General features: G+C 35.6%; 1 protein-coding gene across 2 annotated transcripts; it reads right to left on the bottom strand.

Annotated features, from left to right (window-relative positions):
• Positions 1 to 6,710: 6,710 nt before the first annotated feature.
• Positions 6,711 to 19,815, bottom strand: LOC121261646 (26S proteasome non-ATPase regulatory subunit 4 homolog). Of its 2 annotated transcripts, none has more exons than XM_041164112.1 (11): positions 19,632 to 19,815; positions 19,336 to 19,449; positions 18,844 to 18,949; positions 18,508 to 18,622; positions 18,171 to 18,380; positions 17,758 to 18,070; positions 16,342 to 16,465; positions 15,822 to 15,925; positions 15,633 to 15,701; positions 7,168 to 7,251; positions 6,711 to 6,988 (listed from the first exon to the last, which is right to left on the bottom strand). In XM_041164112.1, the coding sequence occupies exons 1-10, from the start codon at positions 19,641 to 19,643 to the stop codon at positions 7,198 to 7,200; spliced, it is 1,221 nt and encodes a 406-aa protein (XP_041020046.1). In that variant the 5' UTR covers positions 19,644 to 19,815; the 3' UTR covers positions 6,711 to 6,988; positions 7,168 to 7,197. The 2 variants fall into 2 exon arrangements, with proteins under 2 accessions (XP_041020046.1, XP_041020047.1); XM_041164113.1 differs by having other exon boundaries at positions 7,168 to 7,239.
• Between the last annotated feature and the right edge of the window lie 1,503 nt (positions 19,816 to 21,318).

The raw sequence follows: 21,318 nt of genomic DNA, 5'->3' as shown, positions 1-21,318 counted from the left end.
GATTGGGGGATATAGATTGTGATTATATATGGGGTGAGTGCATAGGATAGGTTGGGTTGCATGGCTGTAATTTGAGTGAAGATACACCTGATTAAGGAAAACTCAACGGGACCCAAGAAAAAGACAGAACGGTGTTGGGACCAAGTCACCAAGCAATGTATTTATTGAGCAATTGCCTTTATTTATTGAGGAAATCAATGCAGTATTGAGGAAATCAATGCAGCTCATGTGCATTATTTTTTAATATTTTTTAAAAGATTTTATAAGTTGGTTTAGCAATTCAAGATTTTGATTAATATTATTATATTAAGAGACCAACTCCATATCACTTTTTTAAAAGAAAAATATTTATTGCAAACGTTTAGTGTAAACGGCGTGTAAACGTGGCTGATGTGGAGATACTTGATGAGAGAGAAACCGAGCTGATGGAGCTAATGAGAGAGAAAGATCGAGCTGATGAGAGAGAGACCGAGCTGATGGAACTAATAAGAGAGAAAGATCGAGCTTATGAGAGAGAGACCGAGCTGATAAGAAAGAAAGAATTCATTTTAAATCTGATGTGACATGGACGACTGCACGTCAATTGTATCTACCGACTGTATATAAAATAATTGTTTTTAAAATTATCAGCAACACAAAGGCGAGAATAAGTCTCTAAAGAGTGACACGTGTATTTCTTTTAAGTAGGATTTATTTTTTAAGTGCCCGTAATCCACTTATGGGTTGCTTTCATATTCATTGGTCAGAATTCATTGCGATGGGTCTTCTTCTTATAATAATGTCTCCAACTGGCAACATCCTCTTAACAGCAGTTTTTTTTTGAAATATTATTTTGTACTAAATCGAATATTACAGTGTTTGGATATTAAGTTGAATTAAGCTCTTTATGAATAATAGTGAGTTAAGATGATTAAATAAATTATGTGAGATCTACCTAAGATGAGTTTATATGCATTTGAATGTTAAAATGAATTTAGATGTATTTATGGAAAGTTGAAAAAGGTTGTGGGTGTCACGTGTAAAGAGGTATTGAGTTGAAAAAAATTGTGGGTCCCATGTATAAAAAGGTTTTGAGTTGAGATGCGTTTAATATTTTAAGAGTTAAGTGTTTAGATATTAGAAAATATCTAAATCTAAACCGAACTCAACTTAAGATGTCTGTACATTTTATTTGGGGAAGAGACAGAATTTCTATCATGGACTATAATAAAAGTCATTATAGGGGTTGGATAATTACTAAAACCTTGGGCTTATCAAATTAGATGGATACAAGAGAGAGGAAAAAGACAACATGCCGGATATGTAGTTCTATGTTGCCTCAATTCTTGTTCTATATTAGCTCAAGAGTTTGATTTCAACTTGTTCTTGTTTCAACCAGATTTATTGGATGTGGGTCAAATATCTCATAACAAGATACAAAGAATACGCGTTTCACATTAAACCCATGAGAAATGCTATACAAAACCCTTACATAAACAAGTTTAAACTTTACTGTATTAGAGTACCGTGTCAGCGTATAATCTTCTTTGTATAAAATTTCTGTGTAGACCTAACATTTCTCTAAACACGTTCAAATCTCCTTAGATCCAAGTACTCGTCTTCAATTCAGCATTCAAATTACTAGAATGCACAACCCCTAACTTTTTGTACATACCCTAGAGACCAATATAGTCAAATGCTATGAAATAATTGGGTGGAAATTATGTTAATCTATATCTTAGGTCTTTTTGCTCGTTATGACCCTTGGGGGATCAAATAACCATTACAAGACTATTTCCTCAAGCAAAGTCATTTTCTCAGCAATTCAAATTTCCTTACCAAGAAAATTATAATATTAGACATGAAAAGTACTGTAGATGAAAATAGTTCTAATAGTTTGTTATCTTTTATGTCTTTTTCAAGACAGATTAAATGTGTCTTTTTCCCTTTTGTATTTTCTTGCACACAAGTTTTGACACCTTTTTTATTGGAAGGAGATAAAGGAATCCACACGTTCAAACAAATTAAGCACGTTGTGCCATTTGTCTTCTCTTCATATAATAATCTGTTTCTGGTTGTCGATTCCAGCTTTGGAAATTACTATATGGATAATGAGTCCTTGGTGTGACTACTTTTAATATATAATTATCGAGAATTTATTAGTTATTTTTATAAGTATCTATAATTCATTATTATTTTTATCTATTCATAAAATGTCATGACATTTAAATACTCAATAATATTTTATAATTAAACGTGAATATCGCATATCTCATGTAATCAAAACTATTTAATAATATTTATTCCTTTTTATTAATTTGATAATTGAATGTTTAAGGATGGACAAATACAAAGTTAATATTAATTAATTAAATGTAAATTAATATTGAACCCTTAGTTATTAATTATAGTCCAAAGAAAAGGTCCATATAACGGAAGTCTGAGGATAGACAAATTCAAAGTTAGACAATTTCAAAGCCAAATTATGAATGAACGAAAAAGTTGGTAAAAGATTGATCTATCTGCAAGTCTGTTTTTACCATATTACTGAAAGAGTTAGTCTACGTATAGTCCTCGAATAAGGACTACTCATGCAAACTTGAACAATTGTCTTTAAATTTTTTTTAAAATTACAATAATATCCCTCCCAAAATTATGTTTTTCTCATTTAATGAAACACATCAATGAATCTGCACACGCAGTCCCTATTTAGAGATTGTAAATAGAATTTCTCTTACTGAAATAGATACTACAATGATAAAAAGGTATTGGCATTTTAATTTTTTTTTTTTATAATTATATTGGATCCCATAATAAATAGTGTATTGGCATATCAGATTTTCAAATAGCAAAACTTAAATTTGGTCATTGAGTTTAAATAATGTAAAACCTTATGTCAATAAATATTAATTTACTTAAAATTTTAAAAGTTTGAGACTCATATATCCCATTTTTTCTTCTATAGCACTTTATCTTGTTTCCTCTACATTTAATTCATTATAATCACTACAAGAAAAACGGGCTTTTGTGACCATTTAATTACGGCGAAAAGATCATTTGTGACCAAAACAAACTTATTTTGGCTGTAAATAGTCATTTCGCTAGAATTAACTGGCCACAAATAAACAGTTTTCTTATAGTGAATTAGTAAGCAAAGAGACACTGCCCAAACAACCCCACAATTAGATTGTAAACGTAATAAAAATTAAAAGGTTAATATTTTCTTGAGAATACATCTTAAATCTTTGATATTACCCTATTGATAATTTGATGGGAATAATGGTAGGATTGTAGGAAACTTGAGGAAGCTAAAAGGGAAAGCAATTTGAGTATAGAGATTTTTTTGAACATCAGCTATCCAGAAACAAAGTCTTGACTAATTTCAAAGTATACATATCTTGATAAATAGTTTTCTGCAAGTGCACATCAGATAATCTAGTTCAAGACGTCTGGATTATACGGCTTTTCCCAGAGTCCTTCCTGACCATTATGCCACACTCCTTGGGGTTCACATTGATAGAGATATATTGCAGAAAAAAAATGTGTAAGAAGCATGAAGGGAGTTTTTGTGATTTGCATAAATCTCATGATCAAAGAGAAGAATGATTGATGACTAGACATTATTAGTCTTCATTATCACTTAAATGCTAACTTTCGTTTGGATATATTTTCCCATTTTGATTCTGAGGGTATGCATGTATAGTAGGAATCATTGAAGATTTGCTAGGATGTAATGGAGATTGATGTAGAATGTTAAAAAACAAAGGGATGGCAATAGGTCACCCAAGGGGGTAGATAACCTTACGACATGGATAAGGAGTATCCCTCATGGCTTCTTTCGATATTGAGGGTACGTGTTGGGATATTATCGGTTGAATATTTTCATGATATTTTAGCATATAATGTTTCATATTTCAAACATGTCTTTATTCCATAAATTATTTGGTTCTTCCTAATTACAATTAAGGATGGTGGCTCAATGGTTCTTGGGTTATTCTTAAATGGTTTGGCATGTATTAGTTCATGGATTCACATTCGAATATGGATTCACTTTAGATTTAATACTAGTCGTCTAAAGTTTATTGAATTCTCTAATGGGACGGGGGTTTAAATTATGGCTCAAACTTGGATTGAGGGGGCGCCTGTAATTTCCCACCATCAAGGTCTCTCTTCTCCGATTCTCAATGAGTAAAGTATTACTATGTTCACGCCTAGTTAGGGAATCCACCTTTGATTGCTCCATTATTTAGCAAAAACATCTCCTAATTGGTGTCAATGAATTTACTTTATTTATTGATATTATAGTTATTATATCTTCATTATTTCTTATTGGTTGGCCAAATTTAGTTAAGTTTGTTCAATAAGTACTTGGTTTATTCGAAATACCAATTTGATACTATTGATTCATTTCTTGCTCGAGATATCAAATGTAAATAGTATGATCGAATGACTCATCATGGTTCATTGACAAAAGTGTGATGCTTGGAATAATCATCCATGACTCAAACAACAGATAATTATAGAAAATATAAAAAGAGATAACACAACAATTTATATGGTTGAGTATTAAGACTTACGTCCATAGGTCTTGAGGACTTTTGTTGTTTCTCTTTGCTAATTGCTACAATATTTATGGAGGATGAGAATGGGAATGAAAAGAGATGGAGAAAGAGGATGATGAAGCTCCAAAGGTCAAAGTGGCGTAGTCCCATATGTGTTAAAGGTCCCATCCTTCGGCCGTATCTTACCTTTTGTCCAACTGCCCCCAAATAATTCGTGTCCCTGCCTTCGCTAGTTCTAAGCCAATTCTTACCTTGATTCTTGTACTTGTGTCGAAGACTAAAACCAGCTTTATGTCCTCTCAATGCTTAAATGGCAGGTTCCTTTTCTCTCTCTCTCTCTTTTTTTTTTTTTCCCTTACTTTTGATAGCGGGGTTTAATAGAAAATGACAGATATATAATTCTTTTATAATTATAAAAAGAAGTGTAGTGATTGAATTATTTACTTCTTATTATCTATTTATTATTTATAATGTATTTAAATTTTTTTTAAATATTTTTTAAATATCTTTTAAATATCTGTAATCATAAGAAAATTAAAATATATATAATTTTATTAATAGTCAATTCTTTAATCATTAAGTAAAATAAAAAATTAAAAAAATTTAAATACAAAAAAAATAGTAAATGAGTAGTAGAAGGATAATAACCTTATCATAATCCTAAAAAGAAAAATACTACTTTACCCACTCAATTTGTCCCTTCATTTTGGTACCTCATGTATTTTAATTTTTTTCTTTACTTAATAGTTAAATAAGTAACTATTAATCTATTGATATATTTTTATAATTTTTAAAAATATTTTAAAATGATAAAAAAAATATAAATAAAAAAATAAAAAAGCCAATTTGGCCTAGTGGTCATTTGGAGCGGTACTACTCAAACAACAGAATAGCACCGCTCTTATAAAAATAACATCACTTTATATAAATATCATCATTTCAAAACATAATTATAAGAGATTGCATTGCTCGAACTTTAATACATATTTAATACATAGTGGGAGCTTGGTTGGGCTCTCAATTGGCTGTTTAATATGGAAGATTTTGTTGACCTCGCGGTTTCTTTAGTTACATATGATTATTATCTACCTCTGTCCTCAGACTATACAAATGCCATAACAGGCTGCACAAGTGCACAACTGAATTTGAATGTTTGTATCATATAAACTCAAACCATGAGTTAAACTCGGTAAGGCAAACATACAAACTTTTTTAAAAAAGAGGGAGCAGGATTTGACATGAAGATGAAGAATATTGGTATATATCTATGTGGGAAACCAAGAATGTCAAGTTCAAGCTATTCTAGGAAATTCAAAGAGATTTCAGATTAGAATGAGTTGCTGCTGAAGGGTCTTGCGACAAAGGAGGGAGGCCATGCAATTTTGCCATGGTCGCATGGGGCTCAACAAGGTGATTATTCTCTACAGGATGTGAAGGAATTGAATGAAATAGAACCAAGTCTATGAAGGTTTGGACAGATCATTGAAGAAGGTACAAAAAGAGTAGATGAAGACAAACATGATCATAATGCAGCCCGTGTGTGAGCAAAGAACATAAAATAATGCACGTGCATGAACAGTATAATGGAGTCAACGGAAAAACAAGACAAAATAATGTCATCACAGCCATCCAAAGCCTAGACTCATCCCTATTTTGGCAAATCTGAAATCTCTGGTATCATTGCAAATATTCAACAAATCTTCCGCCATCACCAAAGATGGAAACTAGCAAAAATTCATCAATCACAAAATCGATATGTGCACTCAATGGCATAATGGACAACAACCAATCTTGTCTTTAGATGTCTATCTCTAAATAATCTCCCTAGATTTTTTTGTTTACTGAAAGTGAAAAAGATCAACCTTAAACTCTTGTAATTCTGACTTTTATTCTATAATATGCTTAATTAGAAAAGAAAAAAAAATTAACAAAATCTTGTAAAATCGGTGAGCAGTATCATGGATTGGTGTTGTAGCAGGCCTTTCTTCGGCCTCATTGAACTATAGATAGGCCCTATCATCATAGATAGGGTTTTACCTGCAGAATTACAAGCCTCTTTCCCAAAAAAACGTTATTTGCTTGATTTCTCCTGTTTATATTGAATTATACAAGATAGATATCCTTTTTATCATTTTCTGGAAAGGGAAAAAATTATGATAGAGAGAAACCAAAAATGTCAAGACTTGATTTTGCATTCCACGAAGCATCATCTAGTTGCAAAGCAACAAGAATAAATTCATAAGAGAGTTTTTAAGAAGAAAAAAAAAAAAAAAAAAACTAAATAACTTAATTTGAAGTAACATAATGTGATATTGAAAGATTAACGAAATACATTTCAATGTTTGCACATTATGACATAAAAATTTCTTCTCTAAAAGCCCTCTCAAGACACTTCATAATCATATCAATATGCACCATCATGGCGCACTAGGCAGAGAGCTTTGGACCTGTGCATGATGAACATTTATCCAAATGTCACTTGAGCAGTAGCAGAGAGCTTTTAAAAAAACAGTTAAAAGTAAGTTATATGACTTCTAATCTATAATCATCTTTAGCAGGCAACATATCATGGAAAAGCAAAGGAAAGAAAAATCGATCCAAGTTCAAGATATATATGATACCCTACCTAGCATGGAAAAGCAACTCCAGATCATCATCATTTTTTCTCCTCCTCCTTTGGTTCCTTTTTTTCTTCCTCCTTCTGCTGGGACTGAAAACATTAATATAATACTGAGAAACTATTGGGCGTAAGAAACGAGTAATAATAATAATAATAATAATAATAATAATAATAATAATAATAATAATAATAAAAGAGCACAAGAGATCGCAACTCTTCAACGTTAATAATTAAAAAAAAAAAACTAAAATAAAGTCCGTCAAGCATAAGTCCATGAATGGACCATGATCATTTACCAACAAAACATGCTGATCACAATATAGCAATCAATACCCAACCCTCCTTGAATCGCCTCAGTAAGAAGCACGACTCATGTCCTCTGTTGCAAAGGAGCCACTTTTAGGAGCTTTTATAAATTTGAAATAGCCATAGTCCAAAATATCTATGCGGGGGACATGATAATTGGGTTTATTTTTAGGAGATGCTCTCTCACCCCGCAATAACTTTCCCAGCCAATCAACTAGGTCTCACTGCCCTTGTGCACGGCATTGAGCCCGATCCCACTCATTTCACTATTGCCAATACCAGTTGGTAACACATACTACCATATACTCTCATCTCATGTGCAATTGGGCAGCCAGGAAGCTTCGCCAAACTATCAATTCTTTTATGAACTGTTTTATGTATAGGATTCTATTTGCCCCACGGTTGGGACTTGCTGGCTTGAATTAATTCCATCTCTTTTTTTATTCTTTGCCTACAAGATTGACATCAAGGGTGACCCACCAGTAGACCTACAAAATGTATTATTTCTTTGACATTAAATGTTGAAGGGAATTATCAGAAGCGAAAATGGAGTCTGGGAGTATGTGAATTGAACTATTACTTAGTCCATGCAGGGACTAAAGCCAAATGCAAAGCAGGTTTGGGGGGTGAGATGAGAATTTTGTGTCTTGTTGTAGTGTTTAAAATATCTATGGTACCATATCTCTAAGAACTAAGGCTGAAGCAAGGATTGCAGCTAAAGATAAAAGAAACTTGTGTGTAGTTTATGCTTGGAAGTAATGTTATGATTTTTTCTTGGATAAATTTCTCTCTTAATGGATCTCTTCTAGTACTTCTATCTTCGGAGAATGAAGCGTTAAATTCTTTGTTTCGAACATTCCACAAAATAAAGAATCAACCATATTTACCCAATGTGGAGGCCATCAAGAAAGGTATAAGAGTGAATATATACCCTACAAAAAAGTGGGCTAATCCAACAGACCTTGCTTGCACAATGAAAAGAGCCACTGGTTTATTTCTCCATGGGACCTAATTAGCAACAAAAGAGAGGGTGCCGAGTAATTTTTTTTTTTCTTTTGAATTTGAAAGTATCAACAGACTTTGCACAATGAAAAGAACCAAAGTTTATCTCTCCATGGAATCAAATTAGACAGGGTGGGGGGTATTTTTCTTTCTTTTCAATTTGAAAGTATCAACAGACACTATCAAGGAATGTATCTTTTCTGTAGGTTATATAGTCACTCACGTGCCTTTCTTGATTGCCTCTACAACGCAAGGATTTTGTTAATTCTATTCTTATGCATCCTCAGTAATATCATTTCAATTGATGGAGAAGCAAACCTCCTATGTTTAGTCAGGTAGCAACCATTACATCACCTATTTTAAGTTAGGGGCACACAAGGCTAAAACATGACATTACATTTCAAGGAAAAAAAAACCCATGCCCAAGTTCCATAAATTTGGGTATGTAATCCTAATCATGATTTTCCTACCTAAGGGGGAAGGCCCTTCCCTTTTTGGCCAGTGGATGAGGGATTCAAACACCTGACATTGAGGTCCATAGCCGGATGCTCTAATCCTCTGAGCTACAGCCCTAACCCGTCTCCACTAGATTTGTTCTCAAGGGTATCCTAAAAAGAGAACCTTTCCTCTCCCCAACTATTTCAGGTTAATTGACCAACCTCATAACCAGCTGAAAAAATCTAGCTAGCCAAATTAGTACACAATGGCTTTCTTTGATAGGGACTCATTTCTTTAAGCTCCGCCCAACCTCTACAAGGTGTTGTTCGCTTCCTAAGGTGAGCTTAAAATTGTTAGAATGTACAATTGTCAATAACCGACATTGGTAAAAGATCAGAGGCAACTTGGTTACAAGTCAATTCATGATGATCATATGTAGAAAGCTCATATTCTTCACCCATTGATAAACACAATACTCAACATAGTTACCACAAAAATACAGATTCCAAAAAATAACAAGCCACAATTTAACTCACTTGACCACAATTGAAAACCTCCATGCCATCTCTTCAAACAGCTAAATATTTTTTGATAGGTAAAATGAAAGGACATAAATCCAGTAACACTCGGTAACATGCCAAGATGAGATGTATTCAGCAACTTGTTGCTTGCATGAGGAAGGGTTGATGGTGACAAACATGGTGACGAAGAAGAGAAGATGAAAACATAACAAAGAACCCATATTTTGGTATATGGACCTAACAGTTGGGGTATCCACTTTCAAGTTGTGTACTGATCCCCCATAGATGACTTAAGGCTTTTGAGTAGAAAATAAGAAACATATCTACCATGTTAGAGAGAAACTGCATCGCTGGATCTACAATTAAAAACCCATACAAACTAAATGTAATTGGGGTGAAAACAAGTGAAATGCTTTAATCTGGTTGAAAACACATTCCGCAATGTTAGTATCACACCCCACCCTTTAGGCATCTAACTGTACTATTAGAATATGCCATGCGAAATCTAGTTTGGGGGGGAACAGATTTTTCTGAAGAGTAGTTGTAATATATGATAAGCATAATGGTAGGTGGTGTATGGGTAGTCAACGATTTTACTAATAATCACAAAACGCATAGCCCAACTACAAAAGATGTATACAATAGGAACACCTAACTAGAAGTAGTAAAAGATATAAGAAAATCATGAATCCTTTTTTTATAGGTAAGATTAAAATTTATTGAATCAATAAAAATAGGCATAGCCCAAGTATACAAGAGGAAACACCTAGAAAAAGTTGGGTGCTTGAAAAAGAAACAAAGAAATCATCACCATTGAAATCAATTACAGAAGCCCATGAATCAAGAGAGCATATCCAACCTTCAAAGCTCTAATTATCCCTCCCCAATCAAATGCACCACATGAAACATAAGGGAATCATTCTCCAAACCACTGCAATGTTGGGATTACCCTGAAGGCCCTTCAACTAGCAAAAATACCCACCACCCTCCTGGGCATAACCCACACAAGCCCAGTCCTCCTGAAAATCTCATCCCATAAAGCCTTGGCCACCTCGCAACGGAGCAATGGAAGGTCTGTGGATTCGCCATTTTTTTTACACATACAACATCAATCTACAATAATAATCTGCTACTTCCTAAAGTTATCCATGGTAAGGATTTTCCCAAGAGCAGCAGTCCAACCAAAGAGAGCAACCTTGAGGCACCTTGCTCCTCCAGATACCTTTCCAAGGGAAATGACTAAAATTCTGACCCATCATAGATTTATAGCCTAGTACAAAGACTGAATGGAAAAATTCCCAGTCCCGGACTGAAGCCAAACCACCTTATCAGCAGCAACACTGCCACTACTTAAACAATACAGCAGGCTGAGAAAATCTGTAATTGCACCCATCTCCCAATCTTGAGCAGCTCTATGCAAACTAACATTATGCAGTGCCACTATAACAATCGCATAAAGTAGCCACTAAAGCATCCTGGTCATGTGCAATCCGTTAAGTACTGGAAATGTATCCTTGAGAGGCATTTCAATGTATCCTTGAGAGGCTACTTATCAAAAAAATATGTATCCTTGAGAGGCTTATCTCCACACCAAGTATCATGACAAAGTGTAATTTTGGAGTCATCACCAACTGCAAATCTGAACTATCTAGCAAAATCCCCCTAACCAGCTCTTATATTTTTCCACAAGCCCACACCATGCGCACCTTGAACTTCGTTGGAGCACCACCCCTCCAAGCACTCCCATACTTAGAATCAATAACAGCAATCCACAATGCCTCCCCTTGTTGTATCGCCAAAGCCAATTCCCAAGGAGGGCTTTAATAAAAATCCTCAAGGTTCAAAATCCCTAATCCACCTCAAGAAATTGGATAGCATACCTTGTCCCATTTACCAAGATGGGCTTGACCTCATCCCCAATTCCTCCCCAAAAAAAAATCCTGAAAGGTCTTCTCAATACGATTTGTCATACCACAAGTAAAGGAAACAAAGATAGGAATATGTATATCCTTTTGCAACCTGCCATCCCTTGCTCGACCTTTTCAATCACCTCATCCCAAATGGCTTTCGCCTTATAAGCAGCCCCAAGCAGAAGACCAAGGTACTTCATAGGCAAAGAAGATACAGTACATCCCAAAATTCTTGTCAAACTCCAAATATTACAAGCATTGCCCACCAGGACCAACTCGAATTTCCTAAGATTCACTTTTAAACCGAAGATATCTTCAAAAGCAAAGTAATAATGCCCTCAATGCTTGAAAATGATCCTGGTCCCCATAGAAAAGCAATGTAAAATTTGCGAAAAAGTAGGTGAGATATATTAATAGTACAATGATTAGTGCTTCCCACAGGGAATTCCAAAAAGAACCTCCCTACTGCAGCATCCAACATCCTACTAAGAGCCTCTATAATGATGACAAATAAAAGAAGAGACCAGGGATCCTCTTGCCTTAACCCACAGGGACTATTAAAACAAACAAATTGGAGAGCCATTTACTAGGATTGAGAAATGAGCTGTTGAAACACAATGCTTAATCCATGTACACCATCCATCCCAAAAGCCACAACTTCTAAGTAAATAATACATAAGTTTTTATAGTTTACTCATAAAAAAAATAATGCAGAAGTTCCCAATTTACATGGTCATAGGTATTATACCCCCTGTATTGAGGACAATCTAATCAGTGTAAATGGAATATGAGATCCCACATTGTTTGGGAAGGAAAAGTTCATGCTCTTTATAATGATTCCAATAGGGCTTCAACTATACCATTGATTAGTTCTTTTTAGAGTACATGCCCAGATGTGTCTCATGCCTTCCTTGGGACATTACAATTGGTATCAGAGCCTATCCCAATCAACTTGAGCTGTGCTACCTATGATGGAATGGCCCAACGAAGACGTTGATTATTTTAGTAGAGGAGATTATGATAGCTCATATTGAGTACTAACTGATGAGTGTAGGTGGTATACGAGATCTCACATTGCTTGAAAAATTCTTGCTCTTTATAATAGCTCTAATAAGGCTCCGATTGTACCATTGACTAGTCCTTTTGGAGATCTTAAGGTAAGAGGATCCCTTGTCTCGGCTTTTATTTTTCATCATTATAGAGGCTCTTAGGAGGATGTTGGATGTTGCGGTAGGGAGTTTCTTTTTGGGGTTCCCTGTGGGAAGCACTAATCACAATACTATTAATATTTCTCACCTGCTTTTCGCAAATTATACATTGTTTTCCTGCGAGGACCAAGATCATTAAAACAAACCAATTGGAGAGCCGTTCACCAGGACCGAGAAATGAGCTGTTGAAACACAATGCTTAATCCATGTACACCATCTATCCCCAAAGCCACAACTGCCAAGTAAATAATACAAAAGTTCCCAATTTACATGGTCATACCCCGTATTGAGGATAGTCTGATCAATGTATATGGCATATGAGATCCCACGTTGCTTGGGAAGGAGTTCTTGCTCTTTATAATGGTTCCAATGGGGCTCCAATTATACCATTGACTAGTTCTTTTTAGAGTACAGACCCAAAAATGGCTCATACCTCCCTTAGGGCGTTACAAATGGCATCAGAGTCTATCCCAACCAACTTGAGCCATGCCACCTGTGATGAAATGGCTCGACAAGGACGTTGGGAATTTAAACGGGGGAGATTATGATAGCCCGTGTTGAGTACTAACTAATGAGTATAGGTGGCGCATGAGATCCCACATTGCTTTGGAAGGAGAAATTCTTGCTCTTCATAATGGCTCTAATACAGCTTCAATTGTACGATTAACTAGTTCTTTTGGAGAATAGGCCCAGATGTAGCTCGGGCCTCCCATGGAGCATTACAGTATTCTTTCTTCATATCCAATTTGCATAAAATACCCAACATTCCAAATATAATTCTACTCTCCAAACACTCATTTGCAATGAGTACCGAATTAGATATTTGTCTCCCCTTGACAAAAGCATTTTTAGGCGTCGAAATAATTTTCTCCATTACCAAAATCATACGGTTGGCCAAGACTTTGGATTTAATCTTATATACCCAATTCACAAGACTAATGGAGCAGTAATCCTTCACATCTGAAGCCCCTGGCCTCTTAGGAATAAGTGCAATGAAAGTCGCATTGAGGCTCTTCTCAAACTTTCCAAAAGTAAAAAAACTCTCATAATATCATCCTTTACCACATCCCAACAAACTTGAAAAAATTCCATAGAGAGCATCCTGGCCTGAAGCTTTTCCATTAGCCATCCTACTTACCACTTGATGAACCTCATCATCAAACGGTCTTTCCAACCAATCCGCATTCCAAGGATCATGAAAACTCGGCCCATTAAAAGCTCTAGAGGTAGTACAAAGGAACAGTGTTAAAAAAGAAGCTTTTAAACTCTTCAATTGTCAGCTTCTAATCCTCAAAATTTCCATCATTAACTTTTAAACTCTTCAATTGTCAGCTTCTAATCCTCAAAATTTCCATCATTAACTTTTAAACTCTTCAATTGTCAACTTCTAATCCTCAAAATTCCTATCATCCTTCTCCCTCCAAATGCAATATACTAGTCAAATAGCGGCAATCTTCACACTATTGCAATTTATGAGCTGCCATTAAAACCCTCTACAATTGGCAAGAAGGCCTAACATCCTGCTAGGCAGAACCCAAGCTAAATCCATTTCTACCAAAAAAGTCATTCCACAAGGCTTTAGAAATGTCACAATGGAGCAAAAGGTGGTCTACAAATTCCCCTTCGTTTGTGCATACAACACAAATCTATTATTTATCACAATGATATGATGTTTCCTCCAAGACATAAACTAGTAGAGTACAAGAAACTAAAGTGCCGTTTGGATAGTGAGTTGAGATGAGTTGAGTTGAGATGAAAGTTGAAAATTGAAAATTGAATTAAATATTGTTAGATTATTATTTTTTAATATTATTATTATTTTAAGATTTGAAAAAGTTAAATTGTTTATTATATTTTGTGTGAGAATTTGAAAAAATTGTAATGATGAAATGATATGAGATGAAACGCTTCTTGTATCCAAATGGAGCCTAAGGGTATGTTTGGTTATGGAAAATTTTCAAAATGTTTTTGAGAAATTTTTTGAGATTTATTGTTTGTAAGGTTTTGGGAAATGAGAGAAAAATTTTAATAAAAATTGTTTTGAAAATAAGTCTTGTATTGGAGTTTGTGAAAGTGGATAGGTAGAGTTGAAAAAATGTTTGAATATTATTTTTTAAGAGTAGTTTTTGTTTGAATAAAAACAAGTTTCAAACTCCCAAGCCTCATTAGCAAATCAGAGAACTTTGGCCCATTTTACTAGGTGAAATTTGAATGCTTCACCTAGTGCTCTCAATGGAAAGTCCCGTTGTAATTTCTCTATTCGGTTGGTCACACTAGTGGAAAAGGGAAACATGGACAAGCAATATGTAAGCAAATTAGAGAGGATACTATTAATCAAGATGGTCCTACATCTTTAGACAAATACATCCTCTACCAACCAGGCAATCCATGTTCAATCTTCTTAATTACACCATCCAAAATAGACTCAACCTTGAAAGAGGCTCCCAAAGGAAGGCCAAAATACCTCATAGGCAAAGAGGATACCTTGCACCCCAATAAGTTAGCCAGACACTCCAAATAATTGAACATATGAACAGTTTCTAATAATTCCTTCAACAGCTATGGAAGTCCTTCCCCCTGTTATGTAAAATACAACTTTTCTTACATTTTGATTAGACTTAGAGCTTACCTACTCCAAAAAGACTTACTTTACCTTGCTTCTTTTACATGTACAAAAATTTAGACAATACACAATAAAATAGAAGCAGACAAGAGAAGCATTTTTTAGAGAAACGCAAATTTATTATAACTGGTTTCCTCAAATCCCATTACCGATTTCATGATGCCAATTTCAAGTGTCAGACAAGGCCTTATTCCATACAATTATAGCATTTTAGGCACCAATTGACCAATTTACAGATTAGTGAATCAGTGATCATTGCTCACCACCACCATAAATATTAAAAAAAGTCTTGGGCCAGAATAAGAAGGTTATATTGATAAACCTACTATTGAAGGGTAAAAAACGTGGGGAAGGGGGGGGGGGGGGGGGGGACTGAATTTCAAATCTATCCCAGGTAAATAAAACTTCAGCATAGCTTTTCAATTTATATTAATGACCCTACCAATAAATTTGAGGCACTCACCTCACTCTGGCTTTGCATCGAAGCAAGCAAATCTTTAACTGATTGGTCATTTGGATCAACCCCTGGAAGCTGCAGCAACAATAACTTGTTATAGCATTAACAACTACAGGAGCATTTTACACCTCATTTTCCCACTGCGGGGAGGAAATAAAAGAAACAAATGAAAAGTGCATGTAGTGGCAGACATACTGATGAAAGGATGGAAGACACGAAGGACTGATCAGCCAACAACTTGCTCATATCTGATTGGCTAGACACGTCCTCTGTACTGTCTTGAACAGACAATTGAAGAGCTGCAACAACCAAAGGACATGGAATCAAATCAGCAAATACAGATGAAGAATAATAATTGGACATCGGTAAGTTTTGAAATATGCTTAGAGGATCTAACTATCCATACATGCTGCCACAGAACAGAAATTTCCACTGTGGTCTCAGCAATTACTGTTACATTGTTACCTATCCAAACAAAATTACCATTTAATGGTTCAGGGCAATAAAACAGAGACAAGAGAAATGATGTGCACTTGACAAAAAAGAGTTGTTATGTCACTCGAAAAATTGAAGAGGACCACCAACAAAGAAGAAAGATACTGTCATGCATGAATTCTATACCATTTCTGAGAATGCTCCCAGTCATGATTATATAACTCCCACACAATTGTCAAGCATTACACCCAACAAGCTAACCACATGAATAAGGGCTCACCTAGTGCCAACTCTGGATCATCAGCAACTGAATCTGACATATCAGTGTCTCGCACTTCATGGCTAGAGGCAGGATCATCCATTGACATTGCAAGGGCCTGCTGTAGCAGAGCATTCTCATCATCCTATTGCAAATATGAGATCAATTAGGGCTTGTTTGGATAGTGAGATGAGATGAGATGGTTTTAGATGAGTTAGAATAAAATAGTGTTAGAATATTATTATTATTTTGGGATTTGAAAAGGTTGAATTGTTTATTATATTTTGTATGGGAATTTGGAAGAGTTGTAATGATGAGATGAGATGAGATGAGATGAGATGGGTTGAGAGTGTTTCTGTATCCAAACGGGGCCTTAATCAATAGAGTGTGGTCAATTCTAAGCCAAAGAACAATGGGAGGGTATAGAAATTAGAAGAAAATATTTTATGAAAATTATACTGCCAGTAGAATATTATAACAGAATCATTTTCATGTCACAGAAGAGTAAGAAAGAAGCATGGCTCAAAAAACAGTTCAATTTAGGCCAATTCAGCAGATACAATTTGAATCAGTTAGAAACCAATCCAATTTCAGGGTATTTTTTAAACGCTTGAATTACATTGTATATGTTTTTTTATGTTTTTCTATTACTGCTGAAATACCCAATTCAAGCTTGTCATGAATCAAATTGCCTAATTCATTTTTTTATTGGCACCGGGTGTCCGGGAACAGCGTCGTGACTAATCCAGGGGGTGCACAAGCCCTTGGCAGTAGGCAAGGAATTTCCCGCAAGTGCACCTCTGGTAATTCAAGGGGAAAATATCCGAGTCCGATGGCTGCTAGAGATTGTTTGCATCCAGTGGGATTCGAACCTAAATCGCCTAATTTATGGAACTGGTCCTTACCCAATTCCAAGTCTGATTCAATTTTTGGAGCCTTGGAAAGGAGCAGAATTTTCTTTTATTTGATGAACAAAGAAATGCAAGTTCCCATAGCAACTACATGTAGTCACCATTCAATAGATTGCCTAGCTCTACTAGTCCATCCAAGTTAAACAAAGCAGTTTATTTGTGTAGAACACTTTTATATACATGTGTGCATGGTCAACACACGACTCAACACCAAGTGTTTTATGCATAGAAAATGTTCAATTGGTACGGTGGCATTTAGGGCTTTTAACTAACTCTAACATAAGAGGTCAAAGGTTCATGCCAACTTGCATATGCATAGGGGTAAGTTTGTATTAATCTATATCCATCTCAACCCACCCCACCTCAACATTGCCCTCTTTTTCAGACAAAAGAAGAATGGAGAGAGGAACGAAAAAACAAAAAATGAAAAGGAAATATGTTTTAATATTAATAAAAAAGGATCCAGCACAACCCATCGTGGCAAAAGGGGCAACATGAAAGGTTGAAAGCACAAAGAGACACCAACCATTAGATCATTTGCCTTATTGTCAGCTTCAGAAGTTGCAGTATTAACATTCTCAGTCATTGCTGCATCCTGTAAGCCAGATGGCTGGCCCTCTCCTTTTTCCTGTTTAGCAGCTTCATCTGCAGCCTTTTTGGCAGCCGCTTCTTGTCTCGCCCTCTCTTCTTCCATTGAAACTCTCAGAGCAAGAGCCAATTCAGGGTCAAGGTTTGGATCCACACCAAACTCAAAACCAGAAAGACCACCGGCTGCCGCCGCTGCCGCTGCTGCGGCGAAACCACTTCCACCCTCCCCATCTCCTGTGAAGATGGGCGTACTGACATGGGAGAAAGGTAACATGTAAGACAAATTATGAGAACAATGTTAAAGCTAAATTATGAATCTGTACATATGTATTAAATCAAAGTTAAAACAACCTTATAAGTACATCAGAAAGGGCACTCGGGCCAGCTGGAACGTGGACAATGTGGCTAGTGTCATTATTGTTCACAGCAGTAAGAAGTGCTTCCAGCTTCTCTGTCTTCCCATCATCTTCTTCACCAAAATTGACAATATCTAATGCCACACTGTTCTTTTTTAACTTTTTTCCAATCATCTCCAACAACTTTTTTTCATGTTTGATAGGACTGAAAGCACATTGATTTTTTTTATAGGTAAATTAATATTAATATCAAAGGACTGAAAGCAAATTATATGATGAATATATAAACAGAATATAGATGCAAAAGCAAAAAGAGCCATAATCGTGCAGACCTTCCAGAAAAGACAATAATCCGTTGCTGTTGTTTTTTATTCTGGCGATGCTTAAGGGCCAGCTGTGCCACCTGAATGCCGGCAGCCAGGTTCATATCCCCACCAATTTCTAGACCTACATCGAGATATAAATTAGATCGCCAAACACATTATTTATAGGTATGAACAAAGTATATTCATGTCTTAATGAGACCAATGTCGGCAACCATGGGAAAGAGTACAGCATCACCAGGTCATGCCAAGTATCAAAATTCACAAACACCACAGTCGAAAAAGTCCAGAACTTCATAAATAGAAAGAATGAAATTAAAAAAGGAAAACGGAAAATGCACTGACCGTGCATACAAGCCAGAATCTTGCTGAGATCACTGGTAGGAGTGACCAAAACGCGAAGCCCTTTTCCTGCCATTGTGAGAACTCCCACTGTATTCTCTGGATTAGACTGTACACACAACCCATCACATCCATTCAAAATTTTGAATCATAAACAAACATATGCCCCAAACTACAAGCAAAAGGTAAATCTAAAAGGATTTTCTTCTCTCATATACAGGACCGCATCCAGAAAACATGTATAAACAATTCTCAAACATAGGGATTCGAACTATCACTGTAGCAAAATTAATTAAAATCCAAGTAGGTCTAAAATGCAACTCTAATCCAAACCACAGAACATTGCTTATAGAAGGTGAAAAGAGTAGTAAAAAAATGAGAATTAGAGGTTCCGAGTTTTCTTTTCTTTTGCTCGATTTTCTCAGCAACGAAAGGAGGAATTATGAAACAAAACAATGAAGAGAGAAAAAAAAAAAAAAAAAGAATCTTAAAAACCTGTGTTTTAGCTCCGCAAATAAGATTGACAGCATCAGCTTGAGCTTCAAATCTCGACGGAGAGTAATCGCCGTTTCGCATCCACTCGGAGTTGTCGATGCAGATCATCGTTGCCTATTAAGAACAATCAAAGCAAATAAACCTCTCAATTATCGAAAAGAAAACCCTAATAGCGCGAAAAAATGAGAGGGAAATATAACGAAATTCCAGAATTTTGGCCCCCAAAGGTGAGGGATTGAGGTTGAAATTAGGGTTTTGGGGAAAAAGAACAGAAAAAACCAAATCGGGGCTATTACCTCGAGCACCATGGCGTGGAGATTGGGAAGTGAAACGAAGGGATCTCAAGAGGGAGAGAGGGAGAGGGAGAGAGATAGAGAGAGAGAGAGATTACAGAGTACGTTTGAGAAGGTGTAGCTTGAGAGAGAGGAAGAGAACTGGGGCTTACTTGCAGAGGAGGCTAATAGCTTTGCTAGTAGTGCTGCTGGAAATGGAAATTACAGGAAATTTTAATCAGGTGTGCTAAGGTCCACCAAATGGCTCACGAGAAAAAAATCTACTCTTCATTCTAATTATTATTTCATGATGTACTATTAAATAATTGAAAATTATTTATTATATTTTATTCATGAATCTGTTATCTAATATCACATTGTAAGATAATGAGATGATAATAAGAAAATAAATGATAAATAAATTTTTTCTTAAATTAATTGTAAATTTAATACCTCAATTTATCATCTCGATTTTCCCAATATTTATATTTAAGATTTTAAAATTTTGTAATTAGTCACTCCCCTCTATTAGTAAATTAATGAAATAAGATGTCAGTTGGTAGATAGCACACGATTGTAATCAACTTTATTTATTAAAAAAGCATTAGAAATAAAAAGAAGAAATAAATAAAAATAAATAAATTGAAAATAAAGGGAGCAGAGTTGCGGAAATAATTCCCCTCCCCATGGGCGGTAGGGGGAGGAGCCTCCAATCCTTTTGCACCTTGGTCACCTATAATAGATAAGTCTAGTCGCAAGGTGGTTGGAAGCCAACTTGTGACCAAATTTGGGCGTCACGGGATGGCTCAAAGCCACCTCGAAATTTTTTTAAAAAAGTCTTTTAATTATATTAATTTTTTTTCCTAGGCTAAACATAATTTTCAAAGGAATTATTAGTTAAAATGATTTGTTAGAATTTTTTAGATAAAAAGGCTATAAAAGGAAAAAAATAATCATATATTTATGCGTCTACCTTCATTTCTTCTCTCCCCTAAATCTCTCTTTGCTCACTTCCTCTCCTTCTTCTCTTCATCTCCTTCAGTGGCCGCATCTCACTTCTTCTTCTTCTCTTCGTCTCCTATAGCAGCCAAGTCAGAATCTTCTTCATCTCCTTGTCTCCTTCTCCTCCTCCTCCTCACCTTCTTCCAGTTTTTTTTTCTCAAAAACCCATGGTCATGGGTCACTCAAACTAGTTGCAGTCGAGAAATCTACAACCATGGCCATTGGTCTTTGCAGATACAATCCATGTCCATGACTTCACTATGGGTGGCATTATGGGTCTTTAGAGCCTTAGGGCTAAGTAGCGATCGTAGATTGGAGAAACCCACGACCATGGCTTCGTTGTTGGTCTATACAAAAACTCAAGGCCAAGCCGTGACCATGGGTTTCTGTGACCCACAATCACAATTTGGCCGTTTGTCCCCTTATGAGACCCACAACTAAGACATGATTGTGGGTAAGATGTTCTTCATCACATATATTTTTTTTTATATAATTTTAGTTGGATCTACGCATTTGGGGTATGGATATAAAGATTTGGAATTGGATATGAAGATCTTGGTTTGTAACTTTGTATATCTGGATTCTGAAGTTTGTTTGGGCGAAATACAAACAGTATATTGAAATATATGCTCATCCGTTAGATAGGAGCTAACAGACAATGAGAAAGCATCTACATTGGCCTAGCTAATGCAAGTGCTCATCCATTTGC

The sequence above is a fragment of the Juglans microcarpa x Juglans regia genome, chromosome 4D (assembly GCF_004785595.1).
Source record: "Juglans microcarpa x Juglans regia isolate MS1-56 chromosome 4D, Jm3101_v1.0, whole genome shotgun sequence".
Lineage (NCBI taxonomy): Eukaryota > Viridiplantae > Streptophyta > Magnoliopsida > Fagales > Juglandaceae > Juglans > Juglans microcarpa x Juglans regia.
This window is presented reverse-complemented; position numbering and strand designations above follow the sequence as displayed.